The sequence below is a fragment of the Malaclemys terrapin genome, chromosome 2 (genome assembly GCF_027887155.1).
Source record: "Malaclemys terrapin pileata isolate rMalTer1 chromosome 2, rMalTer1.hap1, whole genome shotgun sequence".
In the NCBI taxonomy this organism is placed as follows: Eukaryota; Metazoa; Chordata; order Testudines; family Emydidae; genus Malaclemys; species Malaclemys terrapin.
Genome location: NC_071506.1, coordinates 194,712,884 through 194,732,326, shown reverse-complemented (window position 1 = coordinate 194,732,326; position 19,443 = coordinate 194,712,884). Strand labels below are relative to the sequence as shown.

Genomic DNA, 19,443 nt, shown 5'->3' with positions numbered 1-19,443 from the left:
AGTTACTCTGGTTTTACACTGGTGTAACTTAAGATCAGAATTCAGTCCATCAGTTCTGTTCCCAGCTCTGTGCATGGTTCACTGCGAGACTTGAACAAGTCCCTGATGGCCTGATTTTCAGAGGTGCTGATCACCCAAAACTCCCATTGAAAGCACTGGGTGCTCAGCACATTTGAAAGTCAGGCCATTAATTTCTGTGTCTCAGTTTACCAGCTGTAAAAGTACTCACCTCGTAGAGGGCTGATATTTAATTTAATTTATGCTTATTTTTGTAGAGTGATTTCAGATTCTTGGGTGAAGGGCCTTATAGGATATACCGTATGTGCAACATAATATTAATATTTACACTTCAAACTTGAGAAGAAATGCTTCTCACCATGTGAACTTTCACATAGGCAAGCAAAGACAATAGATCTTTCATTTTACCTGTGTTCGTGGATCTTTCTCTTTTCTTCTACACTCTTATTATTTCTTAGAAAGAAGCATCTGGTGGCTTTTTGTCTAACTGACAAATAGAAAGCCAAACACCCGTGTGCCAGCCGACTATTCGTAGATATAAGTGAATATTTGGACTGTTATTGCTAACCTAGATTCTAACTAAAATCACAGTGTAATATCCCAGTAGGTATGTTAATGTTATTTTGCAAGGGATTAAAGCTAAAACTGATCTTTTAAAATGTTCTTATACATTAAAGTATCACTTGCAACTTGAAAATTACACTTCTGTCTGAACATCTTGGACATCTGTGGTTGCTGGTAGCACCTAAGGTCACTATAACTGAAAGATGTTAACAGATAAAATTCTCTATTTTTGCAGTTTGTTTACTTTGTTCATTTGACACATATTTGTTCATTTGACATATATGTAGTTATCCCCACAGTTTTTCTGTATGGTCACTTAGCAGGGGACAAACTGAATACTGAAAAAAAATCCTTATACAAACGGAAGAAAATATTTTAGAAAATATTTCAGGACATTGGGTGATTCCTGGCCCCACTGAAGTCTTTGGGAGTTTTGCCTTTGACTTCAGTGGGGCCAGGATTTCACCCATAATGTTTAAAGGATGCTCTGTCACAAATGATATTTTTTTAAAAGCTAGTCAATTTCAAAAAGTTCAGATTAGCAATGTCCCCTTAAGTGATATATGTTGCACATTATTAAATATGCTGTATTCAAAATGTATTAATACAAACTCAACATTAATTAATACATCCCACGCTTTATATTTTTAATCCTATGAAAGAGTCATAATCTGAGTACAGCATTTTTCATGTTGAATCCCAGTTCTGAAAATGAAAGCCTGTGGTGTACTGGAGTCACTTCTCTGTTCCAGTTCCACCATCTGAAAAATGGAGATAATACTACTTACTCCTAGGGGTGTTGTGTGGTGTAAACCTTTCACCTGACCCACCACTTCACATCGTTACTCTCAGCGCAGTACTCCTGTAATGCAGCCACTCTTTGAGTGGACAAGGATGGTCGCGAGCTTTCTCAGCTCCCTCTGCACAACCTACTTCTGCAACTCCCAGACCAATAGCATCTCCAGCTGCCACTCACCAGAACTCCTCAGTTCATTCCTGCAGTTCTTTGTCTGCAGTTTCTTCACTTCTTCAGTTCCCAGCGGGGCTGTGTACACAAATTCTGGCCGTTCCCCTCTGAGCTGGGCACACAGATTCTGATCTGACCACCTCTTCACTTCCTTCTCCCCACCAAGCATCATCTCTAATTGCCCAGTTGGTTGCCTTTCCAATTCTTTTACACACCCCTGGAGGGGAGATGTGATAGTCATCTACAAATATGTGAATGGTGACATTACAGGGGAACCATAACACGGGCGTTCAAGAGGGTAAATCCAGAAGCAGTGGCCTTAAATTGTGAAAAGGAAAATCGATATAGAATGTCAAAAAAATAGCCTGACAATGTGACCCTATCAGTCTGCAGAATAGTCTCCCAAGGGCAGTGATGGAAGCCTCATCACTTGGAACATTTAAAACTAGGTGGAGAGAACACTAGGATATGAACAATACAGTAGGAGACGAGCCAACCTACGTAGAGAGATGGACTCGGTGATTGAATAGCTCTTTACCACCTCTAATTAATGTGATTCTGTAAGAGAGAGAATAGAGGAGAAGGTGATAAGCTGTTTTGTGGAGGGAAAGGGCCATAGAAAATGTGACATGATCTGCTGCTTGCTACAATTTTTATAATGTAACAGTATATAGCAAAGGGTTAAATCTGAACCGATGACTCTCAGAAAACATCTTAGAATTCATATGAAAAAACGTGAAGGCCTTAATTGTAAATGACCAAAGGCAGACAGCAGGTCATGGCCTTTTGGGGAATTTGAAGCAGAGCAGTCTTCGGGGAACAATACAAGTTTGGAAGGTCAAGAGCTGATTCCTAATCATAAATGCAAACACTCTCATGTGTATCTAATAGGAACTGGGAAAGATTTTTGAAGCATGTTGAGCTGGAAGAACTTGGAGAGGAAGCCTTTTAGTCTCTTCATTTTAAATGTTGTATCATAATTTTTTCAATCAGGTGATAATGTAAGACACAGGGTTAGGCATCAGAAGTAACCACACACACACTGTAATAATGAGATCAATAAACAGTTGAGCCACTCATCTTCCCGATTCTTGATATAAACCTGATTGAAAAGAGATGGTCTAACTTAACTTGTTTTAGCAAAACAGAAGAAGAAGGAGAAAAAAGAGCTTCCCACATTAAATTTAGGAGCAGTCTAAAAAAACCTAAATGCTATAATTACCCAATTTACTCCAGGCTTTGTGAAGAACAAAGGGTAAGCAATTTTCAATTAGTGAAAGGGGATCGGAATGCAGGTTTTAGAGGGATAATTAATTGAGAGATTTCATTTTGATTAGTGTTTCTTGAAAAAGTGCCATCTGAAGTGGCTTCGGGAGTGCAGGGCAGTCTGTTGCAGATGGGTGGGAGACTGGCATGCAGCACTAATGGGGTCACAGAGTAGATTAGAATCTATCATGTTCCTGAAAATAACACACAGAATTAGGGCAAGGAAGGAAGGATGGTCTTGTGGTGAAGGTTTAGGCCTGTGCAGCAGGAGGCCTGGATTCTATTCCAACTTCTGCTACAGACTTCCTGTGTGGCCTCTGGCATGTCGTTTAGAGCTGGATTATGACCCTGTCCTATGCACCCACACTGCGGAGTAAGACAACCCCTCCTCTCATTATTGTTCCCTCACTGCAATTCCAGGTGCTAGGGTGGAAGAGTGGGAAAGAGACAGGAATAGCAGCTGTATCCCCAGTATTCCCTTCCCACAAGCAGGTAGGGGTGGAGTAGGGATGGAAAGAGATGGGGAGTGAATGGAGCCTTCGCTTCACCCCTTCTCCTTCCAGCGTGTCAACCAGCTGAGTCAAGGCAGCATGTGGAGGGAAGTAAGAGAGGACTACAGGCAGTTTTCTTCTTCAGGGGGAAGCAGGGAAGGAACTGTGACTCACTTGGTACCACGGTCCCTTCTCAGGGTTCCTGCTAGGGCAGCGTATTTATGGTTCAATCTGGCCCCTAATATTGCCGTTCCTCGCTCTCCCCGTAAATCAAATAGGAATGATAATACCTACATCACTTGAGGTTTTGGGGCTTAATTCTGTCAAGCAAAGAGTTTTCAGATCCTCAGCTGGAAGGGCAAAGTGCAGTTCTTATTCAGTTCAGAATTACTATTTAATAATTTGAATAGCGAGTATGATTTCGTCCTCTTCTGTTTACTTTGGTTAATTTATCAGTTAGGGAACTGAGATATTTTAAAAGGAGATAAATCATCTCACTCTTCCCCCTCAGTGCAAAAGTTCGGATCTCTCAGAACATAGACGTTTACAAAAGAGGGGAAAGTGGTTGCTCAGAGGAGCCGCCATTAGTTCAATCTGTGGAAGCAAACTGCCCACCTTCCCGCATCCATCGTTTTAAAGCAAACAGATTCCTGGTCTGACATGCAGCTTTAAATAAAATCAGCCAACAAGTGTTAGCCAAACATGGGCCTCCTTGGCATCCAGCAAATTAGTTGCACATCGCAGTGCTGATTGCTACTGGAAAGCAGTATAAATATCACATTTTACACGATACTTGTAAAATGTATTTCTTCCTTTTTTTTGTAACTTCCATCCCTTCATTGATGTAGCATGCCAGAAACTTTGCTAATTGTGTGATGCAGTTGAACGAAACAATTCTGACTGCCAAGTTTAAAAAAAAATGTTTATAAGGATCATTCAAACACTTTTTGGCTGATTCCAAATTCACTCTCACCTGGTTTACATTGTTTGTAACTCCATTGTCGTAATTCTCAATTTCCACTAGTGTGAATCAGATCAGAACCAGGCCCATTGATTTTATATTTTGACTTTTACAAGGAGTAAGTATTGACCTAACTGTTTTGCTTGGCAGTGCAAATTTGCCTGTGCTTTGCAATTTTTAAATTGCTTCAGTCTAGTCCTAACAAATAATTTTGATATGTGTTGAAAACCACACACAGAATTATTAATCATGTGAAGATGTGCATAGATCTTTAGAAAGAGCTCATTATAATACCTGATAATAACAATTCCTTACATTTATGCAGAATTCTTCATCTTAAGAAACCCCAAAGTTCTTTAAGATCCCACTTCAGCAAAGCACATATGCATGTGCTTTAGTACATCCTTATTCAGAAAGCACGTAAAGCACATGCTTACATTATATTGACTTCAGTTGGACATAAGTCTATGATTAACTTGAAAAATGTGCTTAAGTGCTGTTCTGAAGTGGGATGCTTCCCTGAATCATATGCTGTTATGTGGAGAATCACTTTACCCACAACTGAATTGCAGCTATCTTTGGTGCAAAACACTATATCAACACTAAGGGTATGTCTACACTGCAATTAAAAACTCATGGCTGGCCCATGCCAACAGACTCAGGCTTGGACTAAGGCGCTGTTTAATTGTGAAGTAGAAGTTCGGGTTTGGGCTGGGGCCTGGGCTCTAGAACCCTGAGAGGTGGGAGGGTCCTAGAGCTTGGGAGGCAGCCTGAGCCTGAATGTCTATACTGCAATTAAACAGCCCCTTAGTTTGAGCCCGAGTCAGCTGGCATGGGCCAGCCAAGGGGTTTGAATTGCATGGTAGACATTCCCTAAGATAGATTTTCAGGAAGTGAAGTGAAGAACAATATATCCAGTTGAAGGACAGGTAGAAGTTTAGGTCAGCTTAGTATAATTGCCAAAATTGGAATTAATCCAGGGAGTAACACCCTTATTCTTGTAAAAATCTTTAATGACCATGGGTGTGCAAAGCCCTGCCTTTAAATCTTAGCCAAAAGATGCATTGTTACTAAGTTTTTGTTATACCAAATATTCATTTGAATCACAATGACTTTGTAAAAAGAAGTAAAAGATATTTTAAAAGATCAAATGTGAAGTTCTTCCTTACACAGGCTCCTCATTAATTTTATTAGAGGTGTAGCAGAGCGTTGTTCATTACTATGCCAGGATCCTTTCATCCCCACATTAGCTGGGTGTGGCTTTCACTAACCCTTATCTGTGAATGCATCACAATCCGCACAGTTTTTATTTAGAAAAGATTTTAGTGAGAAAAAATAAATAGTTACTGTAATTCTCTTGATTTTCTGCATTCGTTTTAAAAATAAGGGCACAGCCCCAACATGAAAGTAATTTAGTCCCATTGAACCTCTCACATTGGCGAAGTTGCTCAGATGGAGAAGTTTCTGTAGGATTAAGCATCATAGCTTTCTTGTCTATTTACATTGTCAGCAGGTCTGGGGGGCATGGACTGTCTACTGCTGTGTTTGTCCAGTGCATAGCAGAAGAGTGGGCAAACTTTTTGGCCCAAGGGCCACATCTGGGTATAGAAATTGGCTGGTGGGCCATGAATGCTCACGAAACTGGGGTTGGGGTGCGGGAGGGAGTGAGGGCTCTGGCTGGGGGTGGGGGGCCAGAAATGAGTTCAGGGTGCAAGAGGGGGCTCTGGGCTGGGGCAGGAGGTTGAGGTGAGGGAGGGAGGGTGAGGCTCTGACTGGGGGTGCAGTCTCTGGGATGGGGCTGAGGATGAGGGGTGCAGGAGGGTGCTCCAGGCTGGGACCGAGGAGTTCACAGGTGGGAGGGGGATCAGGGCTGGGGCAGTGGGTTGTGGCACAGGGGGGGTAGCTCAGGGGTGCAGGCTACAGGCAACGCTTGTCTCAAGTGGCTCCCGGAAGCAGTGGAATGTCCCCCCTCCGCCTCCTACGCAGAGGCACGGCCAGGCGACTTTGCTGCCCTCTCCTCAGGTGCCACCCCTGCAGCTCCCATTGGCAGAGGTTCCCAGCCAATGGGAGCTGAGGGGAAGTGCTTGGGGCAGGGGCAGCATGCAGAGAGGAGCCCCCTGGCTGCCCCTACACGTAGGAGCCAGAGGGGAGACATGCTGCTGCTTCTGGGAACCGCATGGAGCGGCCCCCAACCCTGCTCCCTGGCTGGAGCACTGGAGCAGGGCAAGCCCTAGACCCCAGTCCCCAGCAGGAGCTTGAGGGCTGGTGAGCCAGATCCAGCTCGTGGGCCGTAGTTTGCCCACCCCATCCTAGCATAATGGGGCCCTAATCTTGGTTGGTCCCTGGACATTACCATAAAAACCACAACCAAAAAGTAATAATTAATATTGGTGTCTGTAGGCTTTATCTTTTTTAAAAAAAGTAGGTCTCAATTCTGCATGATGCTCAATGCTTCTGTGAGGTGCTGAGCACCCTCAAATCCCATTGACTTCACTGGGTGCTCACCAACATGTCGGACTGAGCCCTCAGCTAGTTGTTGGAAGGGCACAGAAGGAAGAGAAGGGAAGAGGCAGCTTACTGGTGAGTCAGGTGGATTCCTGGAAAGGGAACTCTTGGCCATTACACTTAAAACTGTTTTTGTTCACACTATAAAATGCCAATAAAAACTTTCAAAAATATCAGTGACACTGGAAAACCCATCATAAGGCCCAATTCTTCCAACAGTTGCTACCAAGTATAGTGCTTACTACCATGAGTATCCCATTGACTCATGGTAATAAGCATTGTGCTCAGTACTGTTTGCATATTCAGGCCTGGGAAGACTGGGGTTGTTGTAAAGTGGGTTGCCTCATGCTTCCAGCCGTAGATTTCTTCAGGCCCATGGCTGGAAGCATGAGGCATCAGAATGGTGCACTGTTTTCCTCCTCGGCCAATCCTCGAGCATCCTTCAGACGCAAATCTTCCTTCAAAGCTGAATCTCTGCCTTTGGAAGGAAAGGCATCTGAAGTCATGAAAGTAAGACACATCTTAAAACATATGAACCGATTTCCGTGCTGACAGAATTTAAATCTCATTATATAAAAAGGTGCTATAAGGAAACTTTATAGAGTGAATGTTCTTTATGAACTTGAAGGTAAGTTCAGCCAGTTTCCAGTTAATCTCCAATATTGCCTGCAGCAGCGAAGTGAATTTCATAACAGATCCCCCCCCAAATGAAAACCATGTGCCTTTCTTTCTTCCTGCCTCCTTTTCCCCCCTCCACCGCAGAACTCTTCTCGATCTTTAAAGAACCTTGCAGGAATTCATAGAATTAAAACAACACAGTTAACACTGTCTGTTACATATTAGGCCACATTAACAGAACCGCTTGCCTCCCTAAACAAACTGAAATATGGGCAAGTTTACAGTGGGATATTCCAATGGAACATGTAAAAGTTCGTGTGTAGATTCTCCATTCGTGCAATTTGGAAAGCTGCGTTAAAACGATCTTTCCTGCTGCACAGGGAGGTTAGCTTAAGTAAAGGAACAAATATGAAAACAGTGTGGTTTGATTCTTAAAAAACCACAATCCTAAAGGAAGAATGGAAGATCTGATATTAAATTTGTTTCTCAAATAGTTCCAGTGCCAGCAATTTCAGAATAATGTGTTTCTGTATATTGTCCAAATCATTTCAGCCTTTTTTTTTTTTTAATGCCATTAGGGACTCTTCCTTTGAAAGGAAAAGATTTCTAGAATAGCCACGGACTTCCTCCGTGACCGTGGTGTGTTAGTGCGTAAAACTGTGACGACAGGCACAGCACTAGCAAGCAGGAGTCAGGAGGACATCTGCCAATATTGCAGGTCCTCTCTGTGTGTCTCAGAGTATGTCACCAATAGCTGCTGACCTCATCATTTCAGGGCTGCAGAATGACTCAGAAATGTTTACTCTTCAAATTGCTGAAGGGACAAGCTGCCAGCTTCCTTCTCTCAGAATGGTCACTAAGTCCCAAATCTCTATGAATCCTGTTTTAAGCTGTAAATGTAACTTTTAAATATATTATGCATAAAGCTTCATATTTGGAACATTACCAGTCTATAGAACGTTGTATGTATGTGTATAAGTGAAAAGTTCCTAGAAGCTTCCCAGACTTTCCTTGGTTCCCAGAAGAAAATCCATTTCTGCCTTTCTCAAGGAAGCCATGCTAAAGCCCAACTATTGAGAAGTATATTTAATTTAAACAAGGTTGTCCTGATCTAGTAAGGTCAGATTTCTGATATAACCTAATTCAGCCTGATTGGAAATACTACAATATGGGTTTTTCACGTGATCATAAACTCTAGGGCAGGGGTTCTCAAACTTCACTGCACTGTGACCTCCTTCTGACAACAAGAATTAATACACAACCCCCGTGGGAATTTGCTATTGACTGCAACGGAACTAAGATTTTGCCCCTAGAATGCAATTCCTCTGATATTTGGAATGTGTGCAGCGAGAGCTTCTTACCCAAACGTCAAAGTCAGGCTAAAAAGACTCTCCCAAAAAGGTGTCAGTACATACAGGTGGCAGACATGACTGTGGAGTGTTTCAGGATTTGTGAATGTTATTCAGGGAGCAAGAAAAGATTTTGCTAAAAAAGCAGGAGGCCAAATCCTGGAATCTTTATATATTGTCTTATGTGGGAGTATAGCTTTAGTAAGGGAGGATTTGACCTAAATTTATTAGCTGGTACTTGTATTTTTATAATTGAATTAAATGGATGGATTATGCTCTTGAATTTTTGATACATGGCTGTGTTTAAATCGTGTTTTGTGAGAGACTGCGTGTCCTCTATTAGAGATTTTCTCCCTTTGCTTGCTAAATCCATTAATGTCATTTTCATTGCTGATTTCTAGACTCCTGTCTCCTTTATGTATTAGAATATTTTGTTGATACTTATGATGCTTTTGAGAAACATTTTAACAGATAACTACAAAGCTAAAGAGAAAAATATATATATATTGTAATTTGAGTACAAGTGTCAAATTTTAACATATGGTTTTCGTGTTGTTCTCAGGTTCATTTGAAAGTTTTGGCATTAATTAACAAAAAGGAAAAAAGTCCTTCTAAAGTCATCACAAGTACAGAGCAGTAACATGAGGCTGATGAATTATTGTGTGATGTGTTTCACTATATAAACGTATACATTTTCAAAATATAGTGGTAACAGTTCTCCAAATCGCAATCCATCAAAAATGATATTTTTTTTCTTCTGAAAAATGAAACTTTTGCATTTCTGGCTAGTTTCCAGAGATTGAAAAAAAGTTGCTTTATGCTTTCAGACTGCTTCTCACTCCTGGTTAATTGGTAGATTTGAGTTTCATTTGGGATTTTTCTTGTGTTCTTTCCATTTAAAATATCAAATGATTCTGCAGTTATATTTTTTCAAGCTGAAATAGCTAGGTGGCTTAAAGCCCTGGAAAATTAATATTGATCTAATTAGACTTTGGGATAACTCTTTTCAGTGCTTAACACTGGTTATAAGCACTGACCATTTCAGCAGCTTCTGCAAAAAGAAAAGTATGAGTACTTTGGAAAAAGGATTTGGGCTGCTGAGTTGTTTCACTTGGGTGATGGTTAGCTTAGACCAGTCTGAAGGAATCACTCCAGTCTAATGTCAAGACCTGGCACCTGAGATAAAAATATTCTGCATAACCCAAGTCCACATTTTAACCCTTCACTTAAAACTCATGTCTAAATGGTTGCTACTGAATGAAATGGAACTTTTGATCTATTTTATTTATTACTCCGAATTTTAAAAATACAGCTATAAATGCCCATCTCATATTCTTCGTTAACACAATAAACTGCAAAACCTGACTAAACTGAGACACTACATTCCTGGACTTGCTCCTGCTCTCATTTGCCTCAATGGAAGCAGGACTGGACCTGTTGTCTTGCTGTTTGGTCATCAGGAGACTGAAAAACACTCCACAGTTCACACGCCACTTCTTCAGTTTCTTTATCTACCCATAATTCCCCTTTTCTTAAATGTATATCTGCTTTATTACTGTAACCTCTTAAGCAAATATCTAACTTTAAAGACTTATTTTTGCCTGATTCGGTAGCCAAGGAACGTAGACAACTTAGTTCCAGAAACTACAACCTATAAACTACAGTTCTAGATGCCACAACATATGAAGAGGATTAATAGAATAAGAAATAACAAAAAAATATTTTTGGTGTGATTCTCTTATGAAATCCCCCTCCCTGTATTTGAAGAGTGGAGAAGGGGTTTGATCAGACTGGCAGAGGGATAGCCTTCGGTCATCAGAGTGCCTCCCATCCCCCCATTCGCTCCTCCTATCCAAAACGCATGAATGGGTTGTGTGCAGGGCCGGCTCCAGGCACCAGGCAACCAAGCACCTGCTTGGGGCGGCACCTGGTAAGGGGCAGCGGGGGGGAGTGCGGCGCGGAATTCCGCGGGGGGGGGGGGCGCTCCGGTGGCGCGGCGCTCGGTGGGGGGGGGGCGGAGTGCGCGGCGCAGGTGCGGCGCTGGGTGGGAGGGTTCCGGCAGCGCTCGGCGGGGTGGGGGCGGCTCGGGGCTCGGGGTGGGGTTCCGGCGGTGCTCGGGATGGGGGTGTTTCGGCGGGGGGGGGCAGGTTCTGGCGGCGCTCGGGGGGGTGTTCCTGCGGGGGGGGGGCGGGGGATGTTCCGGCGGCGCTCGGCGGGGGGGGGTGCGGCGGGGGGCAGCGCTTTTTTTTTGCTGCTTGGGGCAGCAAAAAAGTTAGAGCCGGCCCTGGTTGTGTGTGGGCTTGTGAATGTGTCTGGGTAGAGTGGAATGGAGTCTTTGCCTCCCCTAGCCCTGACTGGACTGTTCATGAAGCTGAGGGAACCAGCTGACTCCAGCAAATGTCCCCTTGTTAAATATTCCCAGGCATGTTGCAACCATTCATGTTGCTCAGCTGCCCTGTCCTAAAGGTGGTGTAGTTGCCACCAGGCCCAGCAAGAAAAATGTGGGACCCTTGTACTTCATTTTCACTGGGCCCCACCCGTTCCCATTTCATCCCCATTTCACCCCAGTTACAGATGTTTGGGGGGCTCCCCTGAGCTCAGTGGCCTGATACAATTCCCCCCGCCCCCCATCTGGCTTCCAGATTTGCTGTGGATCTGCCAGATCACTTTGGGATCAGGAAGGCATTTTTCTTCTGATCAAGACTGACAAGGTATCCAGTGGTTTTTCACCTTCTTCACAGCAGCCTGGAGGCCTGGTAAGTGGCGGATAGTAATGATAAGAAATAATACCAAATAAATAAATAAAATGAGAGAGTGACAATAAACATCAGTATTGCAGTAACTTGTGGCTGTTGTTCAGTGCAGTGTTGTGTTGTTCAGTGTAAGAGCCACCCAGAGGCCAGCTCCTGGTGTAAACCTGAGCACTGGCTAAAAGAAGGACTGATAGATCGTGTTAGGGGAGGAAAATTCTTAAGTTTTCATAGATGGAAATACCCCACACCTGTATCCTTACTCTTCCTCATCAGGAGGGGAGGGTGTAGCATTTAGCTATTTAGGTAGAATCAAGAATTTGGTAGGAGAGATTTGGCTAAGGATGCCAACCCTCATTCTTTGGTTGTATGAGATGAGGGCATTTTAACCCACACTGGACCCAGTTAATGCATGATAGTTTGGGAGTAGGAAGACCAGCTCAACCTCATCTACTCTGATAAGAAGCAGCTATCAAAATTAGGCCTGTACAATTTAATCACCAAAACACCATCTAAAAGTCTGTAAAAGTAAGTTAAAGGCTGTCTCTCGCCTTTGTATAGAAATACACGGACATTGCTTAAATATGTGGCACTTTTCCACCAAGATTTTCTTTTAGTACCATGTGACTTAAAGCTGATAATCTTTCAATTTAGCATGGTTTACCTGCATGCAGTTCAGCAAAGCTTAATTGCCTTAAGTATCTGAACAAGTTAAAAAAAGACATAGCCTTACGACAAGGTGCTCTTCTGATGTTCTTTTCTGCATTGAGGAGTTTATGCATGACAAATAAGTCGGCTGCCTCCATGATCCCTGCCTGAAAAAGCTCCAGATTTTTGCTGGACACATTCTGTGGCAGCTCCTTTCTTTCCCAGTATATGTTGATGGATTAAGGGAGAAGTCAGACAGTCCCTAGCTGTCAATTGCCTATAACCCAGAAAGCCCTGACTAAAGATGGGATATTTCTCAGTGCTACAAGGGGAAACTGAATTAACATATGTCTGAGCTGTTCCTTTATACCTTATTCACTTAACCCTCATTCAGACTGGGATTTCCTTTTTCTGAAAGGTATTACTGCCTTCCTTCCCCACCCTTTGCATGCTATTTTTAAACCTTTGAATATTTTGCAGTCTTAGAAAGAAAAGCTGCTAAGGAATATCTATGCCACTGAAAATTGGGAAAAGTGATGGCGAAAATCTGTCCTATATGTAATTTTATTGGATAGTTAAGCCCCTTTATTTTCCATTTACACTGATTTTTATCGAAAAATTCCTGGGTTTTACAAAAAGTATTATTCATTTTTTTCTCATTTTCATTCTACTTTTGGATCATTCAAATATATAAAAAATAACTTGTTTTATTAGGAAAATACAATGCATTGCATGAGATACCTGTATTACGATAATGCTTTAGTCTGTGTGTACGTGCAAAGCTGGCTGTTGAAATAGGGCTATGTATTAGTCTAGAAGATACAAACAATAAATAAACAGGCACGCCCACAAGGCCGTGTGCACATCTGAATGTACTGATGAATCCCACCACGTACACATTTCAAGCGGTTAGCAAATAACTGTTTAAAGATTTGAAAACAAAAATCTGTATCAGAATACCTTTCAGAACACAAGGAAGTATTTGAAAGTTTAAAAAAAAAAAAACCAGGATAAAAGGATGAATTGAGTGTATGCGCTGCAAATGGTGTGGCCCATTATTAAATATTAATATTTATAGGCTAATAGTTCTAAGTTTACAACAGTAAACTGTTTATTCAAATGAAACATTTTATTTAGGGATTAGAGATGTATTATTTTCTTAAACTCAGAGGTGGCATTGTGTTTTGAGTTCTGTTTAGTTCTGCAGCATACCGCATTGATGAATGGAATTCAAAGCATCAATCTACTGAATACTTTTTTTCCCATCTTTCCATCCACCAAAATAAACCCCGATATTTACCCAGAAAAAATATTTTTTTTTCACCAATTTTCACCTGTTTTTGTTGTGGTGGTAATAAACACTGGTAATAAATTCCCGGGAAAAAAATGAAAGAATATAAAAACTGAAAACAAAGGGTCCCGTGCATAGTGTAATTTTATTCAGGAGGCTCCTCTCATCTCTACTGTTGAAAATCAAGAGTAACTCCACTGAAGTCAGATGACTTATACTGATAAAACTGAGGCATTTGTGAAGAGAATCAGGCCCACCACCTCCATATAGCCAGTTATTTACATGGATCCCATTACCCCCCTTGTTTGACAACCTCACAAACACTAATTAATTTATCCTCACAATGTTCTTGATTGGTAGGGGAGTATTGTTCCCTCCCCCGCATTGTACAGATGAGAAAGTGAGGTATATAGAAATTAAGTTACTTTCCCAAAGTCACGCAGAAGACCTATGATGGAGTCGAGATTTGACGCTAGGTCTCCTGGGTCCCAGTCCATTTCCTTAGCCACAAAACTCTTCTTCCCCTTGATGCCTGGGTTTCTAGGTCATTGACTCAGATGCAGCCCACATTAGTAATAACCAGAAGTTGTTACCATTGATGGTCTGCATTAAATATAGTCCATGTTGCAAAACGGCCTGCAGCTTTGGTGACTTGCTGGCATTTTATTGGCAGTCTCAGCAGGGAGACCAGAGAATGCATGACCATGGAGAAGGTGCTTTCCCCTGACAGTGACCATGTAAGGATGCTATTCACAGTTATATACCATTTATGCTGGTAAATAGTAGCAATTGGTGTTTGGGTGAATATCAGTTGGTTCTGATAACTATCCCAAAAGCCACCCTTATCCAAAATTCATTTGAACCTGTTTGTGTGGAACTTAGGCTAGGAATTTCATGAGAAGAGGTTTTCCTACAAGATTTTTGATGCATCTCGATTCAGCCTGATTGGAATGACTGTGGTATTGGCCTTTCATATAATCATAGATCCTAGGAGTTAGAGATGGAACCATTTATTAGATCGTCCAATCCATTTCCTGACAGCTCAGGATTATTTCATATAGTTTATTTTATAGTGTTCTGTCTACTCTAGTTTTAAAATCCAAATCATTGGGGCTCCCATGACTTCCCTTAGGAGACTTAACTAATAAGCCTAGTTGGTCTTAGCATCAGGAAGTTTTTAATATTCAGCCTATATTTTCCCTTTCTCATTTTCATCCCATTAATTTTAGCTATACGTCAATGCAGCACACTAAATAATTCCTCTGCAACCTTAGTGTTGACACTCATCAAGTATTTGTAAACGACAATTATTCCCAAAGCTGTCGCTTAGCCAAGCCATACCAATTCAACTCTTTTATTCTTTCCTCATAAGTCAGTCCTTTTGGTCCCTAATCAATTGTATTGCTCTTGTTTTTTTGGTACTTTTCTTTCTGGTCCCCACTGAAACCAGGCAGTGCACAGGCATCTGAAAATGAAAAAGCAAAATATGAACTAAATGCTTCTAAATCCCCAAAATGGTTTTGGCTCCAGGAGATTTTTGGGTGAAAGTTTCTGTCGGTTCTTGTTTTGCCTCAGCAGCCATTGGCCTCTTTAAGAAACAAAAGACCTTCTTCTGCAGTTTGTCATGTCAACACCTCTCATGAGCTCTACATTCCTTTGATCTTTGAAAAAGAAATGAAAAAGAAAAATCAAACAGGAGACTGTGAAAAAAACACCAAAGCAGATATACAATAATTTACTGTAATGCAAAGAAACTCTACCTCGTGACTTCAGCATTACAATGTCATCTGAACACTTGACAGTAACATATACTTTGATATTTTCAATTAGATGTAAGTCAAAAGTGTAAATGAAGAGGAAGCCTGACAACTTCTGGAAAAAATTCTGAAAAATCAATTAAGATACTATTACCATTCTTCATGACTTTTCAGGTTATTGGCTAAATCATCCTTCAGCTAGTGGATCATAAATCATTTTTTAATTTTACCTTTTTCCCCTTTGGTTTAATGCTCAAACCCTTCTGGAATAAACCTGCAGGAAACCTGAACATTTTTGAGTGTTCTTGTGTCCTGTTGACAGGAATGGTATATTTATTTCATGATGCAGTTATCTTGATATTGAGCTCATTTAGGTCAGGAGGATTGTGTTTGGTTCATTTGTCAAGGTTTGGAGTGTGGAAAGGGTGGCTTGTCCTATGTTTCTTTCACCAAAACCCAGCAGTGACGGTATTAACGGAACTAAATTGCTGAACTGAATAAGGCTGAAGGTTCAGAGGAGACTAAGGGAGTTAGGCATCCCACTTGGGAGCTGGGTGCCTAGGGACAGATTTTTTTAAAGATATTTAGGTCCCTAAAGATGTGGATAGGTGCCTACTGGATTTCCCTTAGTGCTTTTGAAAATACAAGCACCTATGACAATCCCACCAGGAGCCTATCTGCAGCTTCAGGCACCTAAACATATTTTAAAATCTGGCCCCTACTACTCTTAGGCCCCTTTGAAAATCCCAGCCTAAATATTTATGTTCTGAAATTAAATTGAATTTTGAAAATGGTCGCCTTTGAGAAGAAAAATTCCAAAAGACATTTCAGTTTTACTGAGACATTTATATGCTCATATAATATTCGGTAACTCTTTGGATGCATGTATATGATCCAAGAGTATGTACAATACAAAGCATCAGGATAGTCATGTAAGGCAATTACAAACTCTCCTGATCCTTTGATAGCATTAAGGTTTCATTGGGGTTAGAACCTATTTTATATTGAGCTTTTATATACGTTAGTGCATATTTTATATTAAGAATATTTTCTAACTGGTAGCTAATATTTATTAGTCAATGCATTAATTAAAATAAACAATTAAAATATATTTCCTCTTCTGTCTCATAGACTCAAAGACTCTAAGGTCAGAAGGGACCATTATGATCATCTGTCAGTGTCTTTTGTTAATGTCTTTTGTAATGGTTCACTTAAAAGTTACAATTTCTAATAGTTGAACACTTTCATTACACATCTCAAAGCTCTATAGGACTTCCCCTTTGGGGTGACATTTTTTTCATGTTCAAATTTCCCTATTATAATTTGAGATGAAGATCAAACTGATAAAGTAAAATAGCTTTATAGACTGCATTCATTAATGGACAAAATACAGATTCAAATGATATTGATGGGATGTATTAAATCTACTGATACCACAACATTCAGATTTAAGGCTATATCATTCTTTACTCGCCTGGTGGTGTCAATGTATTGTAGCGCTGATACCAAAAAGTGGTAATCTGCACAAGCCATTGTGGTCTGCGTGGAATCCCATTGAAGTTAAAGGGACTTCATGTGGGTTGTGGATCGACAAAGAAGGTTCATTTTGCAGGATCAGAGGCTAGTACCTAAGTTTATTGTTTAGAGATGATATTTACTGTACCTTGTGACATGTTGAGCTCATGAAATTTCAGTCATATGCCCCAATCCTGCAAATTGCTCCAAAGTCCCTGCCCTTCAGTGGAGCAGAGGTTTTATTTTATGAAACAATTTGCAGGATAGGGACCGGTGTTTTAAATTTCCACTACTTTGGCAGGTTTAAATGAGATCTCATTTCTATACAATTTTTACAGTTCAATTCTCTTTCATTATTTTCTGTTCATATAGCAGTGTTTAAAATTAAAAGCTATTATGGAAAGGAAATATTTAAAGAAGTGCATATGACTTGACATGATAAACCATTTCTGGCAGATACACTAAATATTTATTACAGTGGAATCTACTTAAAGTGAACTCAGATGTAGTGAAACATTGTTATATATTTCCATCAGTAATCATAGAAATTTACAGATCAGCAAAGTACGAAAGATGCTACTTGAAAATCTACTAGAGTCAAAACACAGTGATTTAGATTTTAGATTAGACTTGTTACAAATGGACTAGCAAATGAATAGCAAAGACTAGTATGATTTTGTTGATTTAAGGATATTTACTTTGTACATTTTGACATGATTGTGACAATTTGCATTTTAACAGTTTATAAAATTTTAACTTTTTGAAGCTCAACATCTACTTCATTAAATAATAGTCTGCTGCCTATAATTTCCTGCAACTGTGAAAAGTGAAGTTGATAAAAATCTAAAAAAAGCTTAAAAATAAACATTGATGTTATCCATCAAAATTATACAAAAATAAAAATCCAATTCTGCCAAACCTAGTTATACTGAAGTATGAGAGTTCTGAAATGTCTCAAAAATGTTACATACAAATAGCAATTTCAGTTATGTTGAACCTCTGCTTAAAGTCAGAGTCTTAAAGTCTACACTTGTCTTTTTTGGTCTGTGAAAAAAATCCTTTCACTAGGAGAGATTCCACTCAATTCTGTTTATTTTATCTGATCATAGTGTTTAGCCTAGCTGTGGTACTAGGGAGAGATGCTAGTTTTTCCATCGTTAAGATTGAAGGTGCTCTTTCATTATAAATCCGATTTAGTCACAACCCGCTTAACTTCAGAAACAAACAGATTGATCAGAAAATTTGCATATGTGAATTTATGTCAAGAAGAATTCTGCGAGAATTTTCATGTAAATTGAGTAAGACATCAGGAGGCTTGAGGGTTCAAAAAATGAAAAGTTCTTTAATAATTTCCTGCCTTTCCTTGGTACATCATAACTCCTATACAACTTGTCTTAGAAACTTCAAATTTGTTTTAATCTCTTGGTCTTGGGGAGCAGAGGTGCCATTGTTCTAAGGAGTTTATTGGTGAAATCATTAAGTTTTTAATAGTGGTATCTATGTAAATTATGGTCCAGAGGTAGATCTTATAACTGTGCATGCTCCTGACATGGAAAGTCATGAAAGGGGAAGCAGCAGGCAGGGAAATACACTGGGAATGAGAGAGAAAGAGAAGGATTGTCTATGCTTGAAATGCTACAGCTGCACCGCTGTAGCACTTCAGAGTAGACACTCACTATAGCAATGAGAGGAATTCTCCCATTGGCGTAGGTAGTCCACCTCCCCGAGAGGCAGTAACTAAGTTGACCAAAGAATTCTTTCCATCACCCCAGTACTTGTCTACACAGGATTAGGTTTGCTTAACTACATTGCTCATGTGTGTGGATTTTTCACACCCCTGAGGAATGTAGCTGGGTTGACTTAACTTTTGAGTGTAGGCCTAGCCTGAAAGAGAGAGAGTATGTCAGATGGGGTGGGGGGGTAGAGATAGCTCAGTGGTTTGCACATTGGCCTGCTAAATCCAGGGTTGTGAGTTCAGTCCTTGAGGGGGCCATTTAGGGATCTGGGGCAAAAAATCTGTCTGGGGATTGGTCCTGCTTTGAGCAGGGGGTTGGACTAGATGACCTCCTGAGGTCCCTTCCAACCCTGATATTCTATGATTCCATGATTTCTTCAGCACAAAAATTATTTCTGTAGGAAAATGGGCCTAACTCTGTTCAGGAAAATTGTTTAGAACAATTCCCTAAAAATATTTGGGAGTTCAAATATAAAATGTTGTAATGTGAGGAGTCTTAGCCCCAGACACAGTGGTTTTGAGTCTGTGCTCTAGATCTCTTAAAGGATAGAACAAAAAGTAGGTATCTTATATGTCAGAAGTATAGCATAGCATGGTGAATCATCCATACAAAATTGTAGCTGGATGGGTAGTTTGGAAGGTGTGTGGGGGAACTGAATTGTTCATTTCCAAACTTTTGAATGTTTCAAAGGGTTTTTGAAAAATATAATTAACTTTGAATTTGCAGGCTTCCTAACATTTGGATGGTTTGAGAAAACTATGATGTTCTCTTAAGTTTTTTTCCGTTAAGTAATTGATAGATGATCTCTAATGTAATGACTTTTTGGCCTGGAAAGGTATATAAAATGTGTGTTATAACAGCCAATGACATTATTGCTGCCTATTTGGTTAGTTTGTACTGAAGTGGTCAAGATAATGATAATTTGGGCATATTTGATCATCCTGAGCCCAGTCCTTGTCTAATTGAGGTAAATAGCATAACCCCCATTGACTTCGAAGTAGGAAAAG

The 19,443-nt window shown here is 40.4% G+C and overlaps 1 protein-coding gene across 3 annotated transcripts in view; it reads left to right on the top strand.

Annotated features, from left to right (window-relative positions):
- The window catches only part of SUGCT (succinyl-CoA:glutarate-CoA transferase), a 483,356-nt gene that overhangs the window by 383,359 nt on the left and 80,554 nt on the right, over positions 1-19,443 (top strand). For 2 of the 3 annotated variants that reach the window (XM_054019420.1, XM_054019419.1), the window contains one exon: positions 11,382-11,495. The exons of the other annotated variant lie outside the window; for it this stretch is intronic. In XM_054019420.1, the coding sequence (XP_053875395.1) occupies positions 11,382-11,495 (114 nt within the window). The remainder of the gene's footprint in view (positions 1-11,381; positions 11,496-19,443) is intronic. 3 annotated transcript variants of the gene reach the window in all.